At 35.6% G+C, this 20,092-nt stretch overlaps 1 protein-coding gene across 1 annotated transcript; it reads left to right on the top strand.

Annotated features, from left to right (window-relative positions):
- The first annotated feature begins 5,674 nt into the window (after window positions 1–5,674).
- On the top strand, window positions 5,675–15,822 carry LOC115453003 (gustatory receptor for sugar taste 43a). Its single transcript, XM_030181633.2, has 11 exons — window positions 5,675–5,725; window positions 8,619–8,737; window positions 9,111–9,225; window positions 10,084–10,277; window positions 10,421–10,568; window positions 10,853–11,008; window positions 11,277–11,414; window positions 12,525–12,710; window positions 13,688–13,797; window positions 14,320–14,481; window positions 15,056–15,822. Exons 1-11 carry the CDS (start codon window positions 5,701–5,703, stop codon window positions 15,116–15,118), a joined length of 1,416 nt encoding a protein of 471 aa, XP_030037493.1. The 5' UTR covers window positions 5,675–5,700; the 3' UTR covers window positions 15,119–15,822.
- Window positions 15,823–20,092: the final 4,270 nt, after the last annotated feature.

Raw genomic sequence — 20,092 nt, 5'->3', positions numbered from 1 at the left:
CTAGAGCTGCCATAACCAACACTGCATCACGCATGGAAGATTAACTACCAAATATATGTTATCGGAAAATAAAACATTATTACGATCATTTTTGTATTCGTTTTTTTAATTTTTTATTCATTTCTTTTAACTCTCTCAGAATCCCCTCCAGTACTTCTTTTTTTTCAGTTCAGTCAATGAAGGCGAAGGACCCGATTAGAGGTCCGCCTGTGTCGCTGGGCACACTCGTCGTCGTACTCTCCTTGAAACTGTTAGGTGGAATCATAAGAAAAATGTTAATTGTTTATTGTAAACATCCTAACACATGGTACATAAATGTATGGGTTCTTATTCCTACTGGGATGAAAAATAATAAAATTCACAGAAAGATTCAATAAATTTTACCGTAAAAACCATTGTGTATATCGATGAGCAAAACTAATGATTTCTTTAATAGATCAAACCAAGGAATTTACTTGTTATTACACAATAACTGCCTTTGCAATTGAAAAGATATTTGTTTAAAGCGAATAAATAACATTTTATTAATAAACTTACCAATACAATAAATAAATTTTACTTGTAAATTTCAATTCCAATTTGTTGTGATTTTCGCCAGTCAACTTGTCAATGTCCATCAATTGTCAAAAATTCTAATATTCCACAGATTAAAACACAATGCAATAAGACCGTAGATTGCAAAATCAGCAAAAATATTTGTTATTTTGTATCTAATAAATATTTAGAGTTATGAAATAATAGTTATATTACAGAAAACCCAATTAGACATCCAATTTATATGTTTTTTTCACAAGAATATTATAATAGGTAAAAATTTACGGTTTTTGAAGATATACATCTCTAATCCGACACAATATTTTCATTCGAACGTTTGTTTATGCTTCCGAAAGGAACTATGACGGATACGAAGTAATTTGGTAGTACGGTTAAATCCGAACTTCGTCGTTTCTTCGTTTCGGAACGACGTTTCGGTGTTCGTTTTTCGAAGTAGATCTTCTGGTGCGAATCCCGAGTCGTGAAAAGTGATGTGTTTTTCTGCTAGTATCTAGGAGTCTAGAGTTTGTGTCTGATTTGTCTGTAGGCTTGTTCTCATGGAAAACACAGGTGAAAAATGGGAGGTCTGGCTTCTGCCTACCTCTTCGTGGATAAAGGTGTGATGTGTTTGGTACACAACACTCATTCTGTCTTTAAAAATAAGTGTTCCAAATACCCGTCTTGACTTAGAAAATCACAATGATTTCTTATGTTTACGCGAATGTTAGACATTGAAATAAAAACTATTTAACGGATTCTATCGCGGTTTTTTATATATTATTAATTTCTCCCGACGTTTCGAAGACTTTGCAGCCTTCATGGAAATAATAATATATAAAACCGCGATAAAATCCGTTAAATAGTTTTTATTAGAAAATCACAGTTACATTGACTGAAAATTGCGTATTTAGTTCACGTCTTTAGTACTTACTGAAACAAATATGTTATAATTCGAATCAGTAAGCGGCGATAGCCTAGTTAGGTGTGGAACGGACTGCCGAGACGAATGTTCGCCGGTTAAAATACCAAGGGCACATACTTCTGATTGTTCTAAAATTATGTGTATTCACTGTGAATTATCGCTTGCTTTAACGGTGAAATAAAACATCGTGAGGAAACTTGCGAATCTGAGTAATTCTATATAGGAATTTTGAGGGTGTGTGAAGTCTACCAATTCCCCTCAGTAGTAGTGGCCCGTGCCCAGTAGTGGGACAGTATATAATACAGGGCTGATATAGATATTTTTAATTTAAACTCATAATAATATATTTTATATAAATTAATGACTAGATATGCCAAACGCTTAATGGCAAACAACACGACCACCATATGCTGTTGTAACACCATCCAGCATTTTGAATTTTAAAGATCTGCGCAACTGCAATGCACTCTGATATATAAGATGTTAAGACTTATTCTTAGTAATTTACTTACTTGCTTACTTACTGGTGGTAGGTCTCTCATATGTGAGTGTCCGCCTGAGTTGGTACCACTGCAGTGTCTATTTCTGCCGCCAAGTAGCAGTGTGTAGTCACTGTTGTGTTTCGGTTTCAAGGACATTGTAGCCAGTGTAACTACTAAACATAATGAGATTTATCATTTCATGTCTCAGGATGGCGAGCGCAGCGGAATACTAAACAATACTTTGTAATTCGAGGTATTGGATGGTGTTTCTACTGTTTATGGGCGGTCGTATCGCTTACCATCAGGCGAACGGCAAGCTCGTCTAGTCATTCGAAGTAATAAAAAAAATATACACTGGCTAAGATGTTCTTCAAAACGCGAAAATACAACAGTCCAATCCCACTGCTGCTCGGCGGCAACAATAAACATGGTAGTAATACTCAAAGTTTCGTCATTTTAATAACATCACGCATCTTCAAGACAAGTATACAGACCGTCAAACTACTCGTAAAAAAGTTGTTTGATTTATTTTTAGTCATAGTTTACATAATGTCATTCTTCATTTGTCGCTTTACAAATAAGCGCGGTAATTTGTGTTCAATAAATATGAATAATAAAATATTTTTACTATTTCCGATGATGTAGGACGTATTTATGTGAAGGAACTGATTGGTAAGAATATATAGACTCTAAATCGTAATTTGAAGTGTATTTTTTAATGTTTTGAGATAATCTTGTGTGAATAATGTGTCAGTGTACCACACTTTTTCTTTCCCCAGATTTTATATTATATATTTTCAGCTTTACGTAATAGACTAGTTGACCCGACAGACGTTGTCCCGTCTAACTATAAATTTACAGCATTCTGTCAATCGCTGACAGTTATTTCAAACAATTGACAGTTATATAAAATTAATGGTTTCGTTAAGTTTTCTTAAATTTTGTAATTTTCCGCGCAATTTTTTGAATTTTTTCTTTCATAAGAACCTTTAATAACAAACACAACAAAAAAAAATTTATGAAATCGGTCCAGTCGTTCACGTGTGATGGCGTGACCAAGGGAAATAGGGATTAATTTTTATATATATAGATAAAGATTCAAATTACTTATAGGTATAGATTGGTACAGGCATAGTTATTCCCTTCCTCTTTTCAAATCCTTATTCCTTCCTATTAAAGCCAGCGACGCTTCCATTGTCTTTTTTTTGGGTTTTTGAATGGAGGCAAGGACGGCTTTATTGCCTGTTAGGTGATCAGCCTATACGTCATCGGCTACAGAAAATATGAAAGACACATAACACGATTCAATTATATACATGTTGAGTTACATTAACTTGGGCTTACATTATAGCTATAAGTTATAATACTTAAATTATTGTAATCGTAGTGTTAAGTCTGCTGAAAAATATAATAAATAAGTAAAATGTTTTTGTCATGAGGTACGGGAGGATGCATTAGTTCGTTTACGATTTTATTCCTTTGTTATTTCGTCTATTTATGTGTGTATAATTTTTTTTATTGTTATCTTTTCTTTGTATTATTTATAAATTGTGTGACATAGTGTGTGAATAAATGTTTTTGTATTTGTATTTTATGATTTTCCGACGTCGGCACTCATATTGAAGTGCTTTTATTGGCCTGATGTCATAAAACTGATAATCACCCACGAATACAAACGATCATGTAATATAAAAAAATAATAAACTGATATTAGAGGGCCTGTGCTCCTCCGCAGGATTATTGATAATATAGAAAATAACGCCCATATGTTAAGTAATTATCATCCAATCAAAGTTAAATATAACATATTGAAAGTTGATTATTGGCATCGAACTTTCCTTCAATTCAACTAGTAAAGAGCCCGTTTTAGCGAATGTTTTTAGGTCAAAGCGAACAGTTTATCTCTAATATCCATAGATATAGAGAAAGAAATATATAAAGACATAATGAATAATTCTTTCTTTATACGCGAACGGCATTGATCCGTGATGGTAAGTGGAGTGGGGTCCAATAGAATGTTGACTGAGGAAAGATTACCCCTCGGCAGTCGACACAATTATGCCGGCCTGTTGACAACGAATATGCACGGGCTGATCCCAGAACGCGATACAATTACGTGGGTCACTATGTACGGGGGAACCTTTAATTATAAATGTAGTATTGAGTATTAATACCGACATTAAGTTTGCTTGAGAAGGGAGATAGTTAAGTGATTTTTTTTATTGCTTTGAATGACGATACGAGCTTGCCATTCGCCCGATGGTAAGCGATACGACCGCACATAAACCACCACCAGTAGAACCACCATCCATTCCACTGCTCGCTCGCCATTCTGAGATATGAAATGTCAAGCTAGTTATACTGGCTACAAGGATTTATAATGCTAGGTGCTATATCTCTGCACATGAAAACCTTCAAATTAAAAATCAATTATGTTCAATAGAGCGGCTGCACAGACTTATAGTTTAATATATAGATTTTCCTTTGAACGTCAAGAGATTAACACGAATTCAATACACATTTCTTTGAGGTATGGTAATGATTGTTGGGTATTTTACTATTGATCTTGGGCTTCGAGTCGCCCTTGCAGAGTAAGTGTGGAAAATAAACAAGGTTTTCCGTCGAATAGGAACTTATATTTTAATAGAGTTAACACGTTAGACAACCGTATTAGACTAGCACACATTGCTTAGTAACAGTACATTGTTATTTCATTCCAAATACAATAATGTTAAACGCTCTTTTTACAGTAAACATTATATTAGCAAAATAATTACAGAATACAATTTTAGACATTTTTCCTTGACAACGTCCAACCAAAGAGAGTAATAGAATAGTCGCCGCGTGACACTCATGACATATCTTCTCTTCTGCCAGCCTGCGCGCGCAGCCGAATACTTCCGGAAACGCCCGATGCCATCGGCTAGGATAGCGGCGCGTAACAATAATTCAAAAAGATACATAATATTACGCGGCCAGTTTACATTACATTATAAAAGAGGCTTTGTATTTGTCTATGAAAACCTCAACATTGAGCGCAGTCCCAATCCGTCGTCGATGTACTTTATTATGATAAGATGGTCTGTTTGGTCTTACCACAGCATAATATTCATCATTGGGAGCTACTGGCTTTAAGTCGCAAGTTACGAAAAATTTGTATATTTATTTATTTTTATATTTGTCTACGATTTCCTTGTAATAAGAGATTGGGATCGGAGGTAGATTGTCGATTTATTTGTTTAAGGCGTGTTTTGCCGACTCTACCACAAAAGTCAATCTGATGCAGCATCCGTTAAAGGCGTATTTTGCCGACTCTACGACAATAACACATCATTTCAAGCAGTGGCGGCCCTAAACGACGCGAGGCCCCAGGCGAAAGCAAAAAGAAACAAACGCGAGGCCCCGGGCAGAATAAAAAACGTTCCCCTATTTAACAGTTTCGTCGCTAAGAACGTAAAAAGGTCCTGCGAGGTAACGCGCGAGGCGTCTGTAAGCGCGAGGTCCCGGGCGGTTGTCCGGTTCGCCTCCCCCAAAAGCCGCCTCTGATTTCAAGCATGTCGAAACAGGCTTTTTCCAATCAACAACCCTCTCAAACATTTTTAATCTTCACTACAATCCCCACGAGGGTATTACATAACTATTGAAGTGTTCGACGTATCGCATGATTAAAGTTTCCGAGCGCTGTAAACATTGATAGATAAAGTTTAATGAGCTTCTGATTGCTTCATTTATTTAGTTGCGTCCACGTGCCGCGGTTGTGACATGAGTGAAGACGATGATTTTGATGGTGAGACTGCTGCTTTTGCTTTAATAGTTAGACGTTTCATTAGATTGTTTGATGGTCAGACCTCTGTTTTTATTGGTGCAGTTTTGTTAGAAACATTTTGGGAATTACGCAGTAAAGGGTTAATAAAATAATTTACAATCTTATTTCGTGTCATAGACAGTAAAAAAATAATTTTTATCTCAGGTAAGTAATATTTCATTTAACATTTTCTGCAAAATGGGACTTTATAAATTTTAATTGATTTGTAATATAAATAAATTAATTAATATATTACTAATTATTTTTTGATTCTCGAATATGTTAATATTAGGAATAAAACTAAGTAAAGTATAAACATTAAATTTCTCGGATAGGTCGAATTAATTTTTAATTTCTATATTTTTTTTATGTTATTGTTATTGTTATATAATATTGTGTTATTCTGGAAGATTTTTTTGAATATTTTGAATATTGGTAGATAATTGTTACGTTTAATTTATACGATGTGAACTAAAGTCTAGCCTAGCTAGACTAGTGAAGCCTAAGTAAGTAAGCCTAAGGGAGAAGCCTAGTTGAGAATGGTACAGTCTGCCGGGCCAAAGGTTCGCAGGTTCATAACCCATGGCCTTTTCAAACTTACGTGAGTATTGTTACTAAATTATCGTTAGCTTTAACGGTGAAGGAAAACATCGTGAGAAAACTTACATACCTAAGAATTCTTTATTAATTTCGAGGGTATGAGAAGTCCCGCGTCTGACCAGCGTGGTGGACTAAGGCCTAAACTCTCTCAGTGGTAGAACAGTCCCTTGCCCAGCAGTGGGTAGTATAATACAGGTGTGGTATATTTTATTAACTCATTGATTGAGTACTTTACATTTAGGTTACTATCATTTGTATACTCACGGCGACTTTAGTACTTTGTTGCTATTTTTGATAACAATTTGCTATCACGAGTTCACAATAAGTGTATTTAAACTTGTTATTGACTGGACAAAATATTTTTTGTTTGTACAAATTTATTATTCGACGGGTGAAAGGCTAATTGACTTCAGCAATTTTTTTTTGCGACACTAAGTATCATACATATATCGGCGATAGCCTAGTTGGGTGTGGAACTTACTATACTTGCCCACTGCTGAGCACGGGCCTCCTCTACTATTGAGAGGGATTAGGCCTTAGTCCACCACACTGGCCTAGTGCGGATTGGTAGACTTCACACACCTTCGAAATTACTATAGAGAACTTCTCTGATGTGCAGGTTTCCTCACGATATTTTCCTGCACCGTTAAAGCGAACGATAAATTCACGAAGAATAAACACATGATTTTAGAAAAGTCAGAGGTGTGTGCCCTTGGGATTTGAACCTGCGGACATTCGCCTTGGCAGTCCGTTCCACACCCAACTAGGCTATAGGCCGCCGCTTACTATAGTTGTATTTAAATATACTTGTAATATTTGTAAGAGAAATAGGATAAATAAAAATAAATAAATACTTTAAATACATTCATTTTAGTAGGTTAGCTAGGTTAGGGCCTTTTTCGTTTATCATCCTCACCGGTGAGGATCGCGACGCGTTCCTCACTTTGTCTTTATGAAGATTATAAACCTCTTTTTTATTTCTTCTTTCCTTCCAGCCCGAGTTGGCTTCTTTGTTTACTTTGTACTCTCATCTATTTTATATCCAATATAAAATGTTTGTAGTTATATAAGCGAATTAATTGAAGAAATAAATATTATTTAATTATAATTAAATATTCTCCTGTACCTTGGCTAATCATAACGGCAAATATGTTTGATACGATGAATAAAGCAATTGTATAGAATTTCATATTAGGCCAGTAGGGGGAGGTAGAAGAAACTTAAGGGCCATATAGACAATTTAGATGGTGGAAGTATTTTTGTATTCCCATGAATAGCGACCGTGCACAAGGTATAAAACTCGCCATAGTAGCCCTCATAATAGGGAACCGTCCTATGTTTGATTTTGTTCATTATTCTATATGTAATGGTTAATTATACGAAAAAGAATCACTCCTGCGAAAACTGCGTTAAAATTGGTAAAAAAATGGGCTAGTAATTCATATTTCAAATATTGTAACGTGCAGAAGTGGGCGCGTTGTGGGAATATCGCTTCATCTCTTTCTTTCGCACGCGTCGTTGTTTCCGATGACGTCAAATGTGGGTACTTCGTCTCTTTTTTGTTTCTTGTTAATTACCCCTTCCACCGACATTCTAAGACTTATAACTTGTTGATTTTTTACCGGATTTTAATAATTCCTCCTGTGTTATAATTTATACAATGTAAATATTTGATAATAGTAAAGAACAAAAATGAGTCCGGTCCCCTTTTATGACGTTCCGAGATTAGCCTATTGCGCACACATTTGTGCACAATAAATTTTCTCCTGCGTTGGCTGATCTCCGTTGAGATTAGCCGCCGTGGTCGAAATTCGGTTAGGAAGGAATCAATCAAATAGGCCGGAACAATTGTTTCGACTAACAAGAGGTAATCATCTCTCGTCGGTCGACATTCCAGCTGGACTATTACTCTACTTACCATCGAGTGCAACGAGATCTTATTGTCGTTGCTGTAGGTATAAAATATCTTGATCCAAACGTGGTTTCCTAATCTCACTTAATTTATTTAGGGTAGATTACAATCAGATAAACTTTGTTAGTAGCATAAAGTAAACAAACGAATTAAGACGTCAGTTTTATGTACAAAGTTGTCCATTTGTCTCACTTTTGTTTTCAACCAGGTAATAATTTATTTGATGGACAGATAAAACGATTAAAAATAACTTTTAGTGGTATTTAATTAAATGTCGAACACTTGCATTTTGTAAATCCGTCAGGTGAAATTGTACACATTCAGTTGCTATCACTAGACCAATCAAATGTTTATTTTTTCCAGGTCTGGAGTCGACCAAGGTGGAAGGAGCGGCTGCAGAGTCCAGTTCTCCCTCCACTGATCACGGGACCGACTATCCAAGTTATTGCATAGTGGGAGGAGCACATGCCTTCATACTACGAGTACGTAAATCTAATATAAACTAACCTGTTTTTGATCGGTTTCACTTTCATGCGCTAGTCAATGGATTGAAATTATATTTGGAATAATTTATATATTCCTTGGACTTCTTTTTAATGAACACAAGTTGCAGGAAAGTCACACTATCGTGTTATAAAAAAAAAAGATTCCTATTTATTCTTATTCTGTGTATTCTAGATCGTTTTTATGCCAGAAAGATGAAAGAAAAATGATTGATTATATTACAAAATAGTTCACTTATTTCGAATAGGTTTTTACAAGAACACAAGTTACATGCTTTAAGCCAATTTACCGATTTAAATGCGACCTCTTTCTCATATAATCTAATCAGTTGACTGGTAAAACATGTTTTAGATATCAAGCCTTTTCGGACTCGCGCCGCTGCGGTTCAAACCCCATGAAAAGGGCTTCTCCGTTTCACTCTCTAGTGCGATGTGTGTCTACAGTTACATTCTGGTAACTCTTTTAGGTAAAGTATTCATTTTTGCCGTCGTTTTCTATAAGCGATTGCATTCGCTTTTTTAATGATTCAAAAAAGGAGGAGGTTATTAATTCAATAAGCATTTTTTTATATTAGTTACCTCAGAACTTGGTCATTTTGAAGCGATTCGGAAAATTATTTTTTTCGAAATCGCTTGGTAACCAGTATATATTTGTTATGTGAAAGAATTTTTTGTTTGTTAGTGATTTTTGAGGGCGGTTTAAGTTTTTCGATCTATCACGAAAATAGTGAACAGATTTCATATACTTACAAATTACTGTTTTTATTGATTTATCGAATCCAAGATTAAGATTGGGATTGTTCATTGAAATGGTCGTTATTTGTCTTATTGAATCCTGTAATTCTAGGTTGAGGCTAAATAAATTTTGTATGGGTTTCTAGATTTAAAAAAAATACTCTGATTATGGTTCTGTGTACCACTCTGGTGGTAATTTATTTACTATTTATTTTCTATACCCTATATTATTGAAGTTGTATTTCCGTCCATGCAGTCATTTGGTCATGCGAAAAAAATATTACCAGTATTAAATTTAGACTAGCTAGGCCTTGCAGCAATATATTGCGCAAGAACTTCCAGATGCGTGCACACCAGAAGCAATATTTCAATAATTCTACACAAATTCTTTTATTATTTTTACCCCAAGTCCTAGAGCTACAAAATTTACAGATATGAGTTTGCCGTGATTGTTTACTTAGTAAAAATTGCTTGTGGAAGTCGATTTCTGGAAGTTTTCTTGCTAATCTTAACATCGCCTAACATACTACTGTAATTTAAAAATTGTTTTGTATCACGGCTCTTGATGGAAGTCATAATTATGGTTGCAGTAATCCTAGCGGTCTTCGGCATGGTGGCGGAGATACAGGTGGGCGTGGAGTTGTCGGTGCGCATGACATCACGCATAACTCAAGTGGTGTCGACTGGCGACATGCTGGTGGTGGTGGTGACGGCCTGCGCAGGCGTATATGGTGCGCCGAAGCGCATGCGCATCATGCTCGGATTTATGGAGAAAGTGGCTTCGGTAGGTGCTAATGTTGTAGTTGCTTATTAAAATTATAATTATTAATAGTAATTTTTTTTTAATATTTGTTTTTAATTTAATATTGTGAACTTTGCTCTCCGCATACCAGGACTACATAACATAAAGAAGTTTTTTCTTTCCAGGTAGACAACAGTATTGGCTGCCAGTATTCCGGACTCACTGAGCGAAAACTCTGCGCAATTTTATTGGCAATACTGATTTTCTTTACCGTTTTAATCGCTGATGATTTCTGTTTTTACGCATTACAAGCGACGAAAGTAGATCGAGAATGTGAGTTTATTAACTTTGTAAAATATTTTTATTATGTGTCGCGAGATGGTTATTTTACTGAGAATTTATTGCACGAAGAATATCTTGTAAATTGACATCTATTTAATTTTTTTATGTTTTCCAAAATTCATAATTTATTACTACTAAAATTAAATCCTTTTATGGGATCAGAATTATGACTACCATTGCCTTTCGTCAATTAAACCTTGCAATTTAAACAATCTTCAATCTACATATCGCTTTACCTCTTCTGCTCTCCTGGTACATTCAATGTTTCGTTTCAGGGGACATGGTGATCAACTACATAGGTTTCTATTTATTGTGGTATGTGGTGATGATTTTGGAGTTGCAGTTCGCGTTCACAGCATTGTCAGTGCGGGCTAGATTCCGTGCTGTTAATGAAGCTCTTGCTCTAACCGCGCGCCAAGTGGCTGTACCTGGTAAGTAAAAAAAAACAATCCTCAGATAGAATAAGAGAATCCTTGAATAATTGAACCTTATACGGATTGGTGAGATGCGATTTTTAAAACACAAGCGATGGTCAATCTTCTTTACAATTCGTTTTGTTTATTATATTTTAAGTGGATATACTTTAAATATTTTTTGGAGATAGTGACTGATTTTGTTGCTGAATCTGCTCATAGAATGCTAGTTTTTGGTTTCCAACATTCGATTTAGAAGTAGTAACAATGTTTTTATCTATTGCAGTAGACCTACCGAGGTGTCCGCCACTAAACATCTACGCGATCCGAGTGTCTCCCGTGGTCTCGCAGAGGTCGGCTAATGTCAGCTTGTTAGTGGATTCGATGCCGACTAAAGAGTCTACTGTTATTATTAAAAGAATTGGTAAGCAAATCCTAATTACAACTTCCTATATTCTTACTCTTATCTATACATATTATTAAACAAAGTTCCCTTTTCTGTCTGTCTGTATGTTATTGATTTTTTCAATATCTACTGAACGGATTTTTATGAAATTTAGTATGGAGATAGTTTAAGATCCTGGGTAGGTTTGAGGCTACATTTTATCCCGGGAAAAGATATAGCGGGGCTTTTATTCCGGAAACTCTTTCACCCAGGGGAGGCCGCGGCCAAAAGCCTAGTAATATTACAAATGCAAAAGTTTATAAATATTTGGATGTTTGTTAGATGTAAACATAGATAACTGAACGAATTTAGACGAAATTTGACTCATGATTAGCATGGGAATGAACACAAGCTACTTCTTATCCCTGTTATTTGCTACCATGGGAAATAATTGAATTTTATAATCTGATTTCTTTAATAATGCCGCAGGATACGTATAAGTGGTGGCTATGAATCCGCACAATGATTAAATGACCTTTATAGCGGGAAATGCTTTTAACAGGGAAGAAGCTGCAAGCAACACCTTGTATTTAATAAACCAGGACAAATTTCTAAAGAAAACTATTTCACATATATCGGGCTAGTGGATTGACTAATTGTTTTCTATATTTTATTCAAAACTAAAATTAGTTAAAGTTACATCACACTCGGGTTATAATAAAAAAATAATGAGTCTGCAGTTTGAAAGTAAAAAAACTTATTACATTGTTAACAAAATTACAGATAGCTTTTACCGTGGCTCCGAACGCGTGAGAAAGTTTTTCCATGATAGAAGTCTCGCTTTATAATTTCCCAGGATAAATAGTAGCCTATAGCACTCACGAGTATTGAAACTTCCTATTAATGTATTTTAGGAATCGGTTCAGTAGTTTCAGAGATTACCCCCTACGAACAAAGTTTTGAAACTTCACCTCTTTATAATATTAGTATAGATATATATTTTTTGTTTTAATACATCGCAATGTCTGTCTTTGATCTTCGATGGATGACTAGAATTCAATAATGCAATAGGTTTGCACCCTAACAAATTAGGGATGGATATGTCTGTTTAACCCTTCATTGACAAAGGCGTCAACGTATTGTTTTCAGTAAGCGGTGAGCCTCGTTTAGCAGTAGCACCATGCGAGGCGATTCGTCGGCTTGCCGTACTGTACGGGACGCTATGCGAGGTGGTCCACAGCATCGACGACAGCTACGGGCTGCCGCTCATCGTCATCATCATCTCCACGCTGCTGCATCTCATCATCACGCCCTACTTCCTCATCATGGAGTTAAGTTAGTGTTGCTAATAGTTATTGATCATCAGTGTTTCGGAGTCCTGCAACTTATCATGACTGTTATGTCATGACGTACTTCCTTACCATTTCAATTAATTAGTTTCATTATCTGAGCGGTTGAATTAGTTTTTAAATTACAAATTTTAGCAATGAATTTAACTATTTTTCATAATAATTTGCCGCACGCCCAAGCTTATCTTATTTGAGTTTTTAAAATGTAGTCTTATTTCCTGACTACATCAGTGGCGTAGTTGTTTTTTGGCATGACGGCAGTGCTGAGGACTCTAGTTGGATACCTGGGGCGGACAAAGTGATATTGGGTTTTTCTAATCAGTATTACCACGGAGTCTGGAATTTGTGGCCGCTATGGCGATAGGGTCGTCTCCTATCACATTATGAGACGGAAAGTAGGTGCACCTGTTGTACCTTTGCCTATCCCTTCCGGGATAAAAGGCATGAGTGTATGCTATTTCCTAAAATAAATTTAAAGTTTTTGTCAGCTTTTGAAACGCCAGGTCTGATTTGGTTAGAGCAACTACTTCTTTATTATACAATGAATCTTAATGTTTATGGTAATAAACCTGATATTACACAAATCATATAAAATTCCTGCCAAGGCAATTCTTGTGCGCTCAGTCTCCACTCCGCACGCCCTCGCACGGGGGGATATTTGTCGTGGCCCTAGGCACACATTAAAGTGTGCATACCTCATGGTTACCAATTCACATTGAGGCCTATGAGGGCTCGCGAACATTTACTGGTCTTCTCCCCTCCCACCCTAAGAGGGTTCCTTCTCTTTCCCTCACACTTCCTCCCTGAGATATCCCCTCCCAACTTTCCTCCAGGCCCCTGCAGTCTTTAAGCCGAGGGATTCCAGCATCCCAGTCGCAGGTTCTGATACACAAAAAATGTCAATAAGAATTCAATTACTCACCAAAAGCAGGTACAGTTACTAAACAGTAGCTCTGTTGGCAGTTGTGTCGACGAACAGGATCCATTTCCTGGTGCTGCAGTTCCTCTGGTGCGGCACGCACATGCTGCGGATGTTCGTGCTGGTCGAGCCTTGCCATTACACCGCTAACGAGGTCTGTAATCAATAACGTTACCATGTTCAGCCATAGAAAGTCTGGCGCTGAAGATAGGCCTCCTCCTTCATACCGCTAGATCTTTAGTATTGACCATAAAAAAATTATATAATTTTGTCCAGTTATTTTCCTGTTTACTGTTGCACCGTCGTATTTAATGTAGAAGGTACCTGAATTGTGGAAGTTATCTTATAGTAAGAGATCAACGCCGCACATTTCCAAACGATTTGTAGATTCGTTACCGTCATTTAAGCAAGAAGATGGTTAATGATATGGGCAGAGATTTAGGGCGGCACCTGGCAGGCTCGGTGACTGTTTAGAAAGCAATACCAAAGTAGTTTTTTTTATTGCTTTGAATGACGAGACGAGCTTACCACTCGCCTGATGGTAAGCGATACGACCGCCCATCAAGTAGAAACACCATCCTCCACATTAGAGTCGAAGTGGTGGCCTTGATAGCATGAAACCCCATTCGTACTTGAGTATACATAAATATCTCTTCATAATGTTGATGTGCTTCAGGGCAAGAGAACTGAAGGCCTGATCTGCCGTCTGATGACGTCGACGCCCTCCAATGGGGTGCTACCCTCGCGATTGGAGCTATTCTCGCGGCAGCTGATGCTGCAAAGCGTCAACTACTCGCCCATGGGGATGTGTACACTTGATAGACCCTTAGTGGCTTCTGTACGTACATTTTTTTGCTTTAAATGACGAGACGAGCTTGCCGTTCGCCTGATGGTAAGCAATACAACCACCCATAAACAGTAGAAACACCAACACCTTGAATTAAAAATTGTTTGGTATTCTACTGCGCTCGCCATTCTGAGACATGAGATGTTAAGTCTTATTATGTCCAGTAGTTACACTGGCTACAATGTCCTTCAAACCGGAACATAACAGTGACTACATACTGCTGCACACATTGAAAAAGAGAAATATGTAAAGGATTTCCACTATTATTTTTGAATTATAATAATTAGTAACAAAAGATGAACTATAATATTCAAAACACCTTGATTCTCCGGTCATTCAACTTTTATCTTCATTATAAGTGTCGAATATATCTCAACCAATAACACGGTTGCATATTTTAAGTGTTTTTAATTTATCTATAGTGTTTATAAACAATTTTAATGATATAATTATGTAGAATGACATTTTCACACTATCCTATCATTTGTTATGTTATAAATACACAATTATAATCAAAACAATATAATCAGGTGTTGCAAAGTAAAACAATGTAATTTGTTCGCAGGTTATCGGTGCGGTGACCACGTATTTGGTGATTCTCATACAGTTCCAAAGATACGGCACGTAATGCAATTGCATTAATTTAAGAGTAATTACTCTTTGTTATTATGAGCTCCTAGTCAAATGAAGAAATTATTATATAAGTCATGATTATAATTTGATCTTAGCCTTAATACCTGATGAAATCATAACCGAAACAGTAACTTCTATGGTTCTAAGATTAAGGCGTAGAATTAAACAATTTAAATAAGTAGCGTTAAATAAATAATTGCCTATGGTTTTGTTTTGAATGTTATCAAAACCCAAATTTCTTTAATTTCTTTTATCTGGACCCATTAAAATTTTTGTCTGTTTTTTTTTTGTCACTAATTAAATACAAAATTGCTCACCTGTGACTTTTTTAACATTAAAGTTGTTTTAAAATAAATCTCGTAGGCATCAGTAGCGTAACTTGCCATAGTGGAGCCCTATATGTAAATATGTTGGGGGGTCCTTCAGGGCAGTGCGAATTTTTGGGCGCCTCCTTAGTTTAATGTATCGGGGCCCCGTATCACAAATACAGCGGTAACTATGCCCCTGGTAGGCATACATTGTTTTAAATATCACAAGCCCAAATTCACGAGAATAAATATTATTGCAATTAAAAGTTACTTATATGACGATAAATTAAGGTTACACAGTTTGCATTGGAAGTGAAATTAATAACGAAATGTCATAAAGTCACTTTAGTGTAGTCTAAGCTACTTATAATTAGTCCATTGAAAAGTTACATTTGGGGTTGCGTTTTTTAGAGGACGCAATTTTATTTTTTTGAAGTGTAGGGGGGGTCAGTCTAAAGCTAAAACCAAGTTTGTGGGGTCGCCACCCTTGTCCCACGGCCGCCATCTTGAAAATAGGGGTTGAAATGGTTTTTACGATGTATCTCTTAAACTATTTATCTGACAAAAAAAATGTATAAACATTTTTTGTCGTAAGTAAGTTATTTATTAGCATTTTGACTTTTAAAAGTCAAAATACTAATAAAAAAAAGTAGTTTTCACTAAAGTTAAAATCGTGTCTAAAATCATTCGAAATCGTCTTCACAATTAAAAATAGAATAAAATACATCCACACGTACAGAAATATGTAGCTCAACTAAAAAATATAAGTTGAACGACAACTTCAACACAATATTATCAGCTATTCTTACAATAAGAGAGGTTAGAAATAATAATAATAATAGCAGGCAGATGTTCTTTTGTTCCCTAATGGTCCCTTGGGTATTTGGGTATTAATGAGAGTACAAAAAGTATTATGAACCTTATAAACACACGTTCTGATGACGTTGCAATGGACATTGCTTAACATTGAATTTCTTAACATTTTCGCTTATAACTTTTTTATTTATAGTTCTACGACAAAAGTTACTAGATAAAAGTTGTAGAGAATTTAATTTGCAACAAAAAATGTTTATACATTTTTTGTCAGATAAATAGTTTAAGAGATACATCGTAAAACCATTTCAACCCCTATTTTCAAGATGGCGGCCGTGGGACAAGGGTGGCGACCCCACAAACTTGGTTTTAGCTTTAGACTGACCCCCCCTACACTTCAAAAAAATAAAATTGTGTCCTCTAAAAAACGCAAGGTAAGGCCTAAAAAATGTAACATTTCAATGGACTAAATGCACCTTTAGTAAAGTGACATTGGCTGGTCAATGAGATATAAAACGGAAGAACCCCCGTTCGAATTCCACGTAGCAATAACAATAATCATTTATGTGAGCTAACAAGAATAGATCGCATAGATTGTTGACGACAAGCGAGATTAGATTAGAAAGCTTGTAGACGCCGGTTTCCACAAGCAATTTTTACCGTGTAATTACTGCAAGGTGACTGCAATTTTTGAAGTGTAGATTTGTAACAAGTTGGATGTGTATAAAACTATTGAATTATAGCTTCAGTGTGAATATATCTGGAAGTTCTTGCGCAGTAAATAATTACTTAAATTTCTGAAATGTACTTAAAATTGTGTTGCACCGACCCCACTTAGTACTTAGTTTTAGTAGAATAAATGATATGAAAAAACTAGGGTAAAAACTAAAAAATTAGGGTAAAAAAGTATTGTAGAAGAAATTTACGTGGCCGAAATTAGGAGTAAAACTAAGTCTTAAATATTTAAGACTCATTTTAATTGTCTCTGTCGAGAAAATTATGTTTTTGATACAAAGTGACCGGCAGATGTATATTGTATGAATCGATTACTCCAGTTGCCAACGCCATCTGCACCTGCTACGATGAATTAATTACTGCGACTGTTAATGACTGTATAATATATACGCTGAAATGTACTACAATTTGTTTCATGAAATGCGTGCAGTTTACTGTTAAAACAGTGAACCGAATTTCAGAATGAAATTGTCACTGTGAAGTCCAAATATGTGTAACATGTTTTGTTTGTATGTTATAGACTTGTTTTAATAAAGTTATGTGTAATTTTGTAAATGTTTTTCTTATTCTTAGTCCCATTTCTTGGAGTTATCAGCCGATATTGATGTACGAATACAATCCGATTTACCTGTGTATTGATTGGAAATGAACCAATCAAAATATGTTTTTATTTTGTGGTACATGTAGATGACTTATTTTGATTGGGAGCAGCAATTGAGATTCTTTATGTTTTTCCTAAATCTTTATGTACAAAGTATGAGTTTATTTTGTAAAAACGTACATTTTATTTGACATAAATATGAAACAATGTCCCACACTTTCCACAAAAGAGAAATAGTATGCAATAAAAATAAATAGCTTAAGGCTTTTTATATTGCATTTTTAATTTATCCCACATAGAGAACGGTATTCAAAAAGAAACAACTTCAAAGTACCAGGAGCACATAAGTGTCGAGCCACTTTACCTCTCGCTTACATCACGCCTCGCTCCGTCCGTATCTTGCATTAAACGCAAATTCTCATATTCGTGCAATGTGCGACATAGTTTTGCGTTTACCGCCGAATATACATTAAAACTTTGTGCGCTGTGAACGAACGCAATGCACCTCCCACTTTACTATTAGATTTTCATCTGCGCTCCAACATGAATTTTCGCCGCATGTGGTCTTGTCGTGGACTCGTTTGTTGTCATGTGTTTTGACTTATGGTGTCCTGGTAGATAAAATTAGATTTAGGTGTTTGAAGTTTTAGTAAAAGTTACTTTATTATTATTTCTTCTTCTTCTGCTCCTTTAATCTTATTCTAATTTGGGGTTAGCGCAACAAACATTATCAACATGTTACTGAAAAGGTTTTAGGTTTAGGACATCCGATTTTTACGGGGAATGTAGTCCTACAAACACAATAACCAAAACAAAGGATTTGAACCCAAAACCTCCAAAACTGTAGGCCATATAATACACTGCCAGTAGTATAACCCTATGCCTCTGCCGCACCGCTCTTGGCCATCAATGTTTTAATCAGATTGACCTAATTAATAAGTGTTATGATGCCCCATTATTCCGACAATTAATTTGCAAGTTCATTATAATCATATAGAAATAAGATTATATAATATAGTTTACAATAAAAGTTACGTCCATGTATATAATAGTGGAAATATTTTTGGCATAAAACGTAAAAGGCTTTCCAAATAAAATGTGAACGAGCAACAATAAAAAGTTCGTAAGTTCGTGCGATATTTTTAATAAAACGTGCCTGGATTTTCGTTGCAATATTTGCAGTCGATATTACGAGGAGAAGTATTAAAAGGCAGTTATTACAGATTTATAATTATTTTTATAGCACAGCGAACGAGCGAATGAATTGCCATATGTTCTTCTTCTACTTCTTTACAACAGCTATAATATCGGATTGAAATCATGATTAGTTTTATCGGCCTTAAGGCCTTCCCTCAAGCAAACAGCTTGAGCATTCCTTCCATAAACTTTCAGCACACAATATGTATATTTACGAATAATGTACGACCATCGTACACAATGTGAAAACCTCGTCATTGTTGCTTATGATCGAATGGACCGACATAGTCATATTGACTATCGGGGCAATCGTCTGTCGACAATCGCTACTATCTAGACGTTATTTGACTTATCATAAGGTGCAGGGGACTTTGTCGTCTATCTATAAAATTTATGTCCATATAAAAATACTTTTATGAATACAGATTTAACTTAGTTTGAGTGACAAGTTCGTTTAATCTAACCCCAATTAAATCAGTCTTTCTGAAAATCCATTGAATTCGGTTATTACAAAGTTTCTACATTCCCATCAATGTAGATTGCACAAACTCACACCACTCATGCAACAAACCCAATTCTAAACTGTGGGTATGTTAAGGAACAATGCAAATAAACTGCTCCCTGCATACTCGTTCAAAGTAAACTTTTCCACATTTTATATGAATTAGGCAGTAGGCAGAAGTTCATTTCTTTATTGTGCCTTTTATACAATATCAAATCGAATTATTATAGTTCTAAAGACAAGCCCCGACAACCTAAAGAAAAAGTGATTGAAAAATCAGATGAGGTTAATCGATTGTAATTCTAAATTCACCACGAACCATAGAAAATAAAATGTTTATAGATGTGAAGAATCAGATAAGGTAATGTGTCCGGGTTTGGAATTTGTGTCGTACAGATTTTTCATCTAATTATCAACATTTATATGACAAACATAAATGCCGTAAAATATGTGTTCTTGAGAACGGAAAGTATTTGTGAACTCCTTGGGACATAAAGATAAAATTAGCCTATGTATGTACCTATGTAGGGCCTTCTATATGAGCTATTCAAATATTCTTTTTTAATTTTACATTAATTTATACTTCTTTAGCGGCGTATAGTGGATACCGCTGTGGAGGAATAGATGGTTGCGTTCCTCTATGGGAGGGGAAGATTTCCAGTCAGGCAGATGTTGCGCCCGACCGGCCGCGGCCCCTCCCATAGAAGAATATGAAAGTAATATACCATATCTTAAAAAAAATATTAATGAATTTGAAATGACGTCAAAACTTATTGAAACAGTTAATCTGTACCAGGACGACATGAATGAAGA

The sequence above is a fragment of the Manduca sexta genome, chromosome 9, assembly GCF_014839805.1.
Source record: "Manduca sexta isolate Smith_Timp_Sample1 chromosome 9, JHU_Msex_v1.0, whole genome shotgun sequence".
Classification (NCBI taxonomy): domain Eukaryota; kingdom Metazoa; phylum Arthropoda; class Insecta; order Lepidoptera; family Sphingidae; genus Manduca; species Manduca sexta.
Note: the sequence above shows the minus strand (reverse complement) of the source record. Positions and strands in the feature narration are given on the sequence as shown.

What these genes read in the sequence shown, in the direction of transcription:
- LOC115453003 (XM_030181633.2), top strand. Translation starts at nt 5,701, where the DNA reads ATGAGTGAAGACGATGATTTTGATG. An exon ending in CTTCCTCATCATGGAGTTAA is followed by an intron (nt 12,711 to 13,687) that starts GTTAGTGTTGCT and finishes CTCTGTTGGCAG; the next exon opens with TTGTGTCGACGAACAGGATC. An exon ending in ATAGACCCTTAGTGGCTTCT is followed by an intron (nt 14,482 to 15,055) that starts GTACGTACATTT and finishes ATTTGTTCGCAG; the next exon opens with GTTATCGGTGCGGTGACCAC.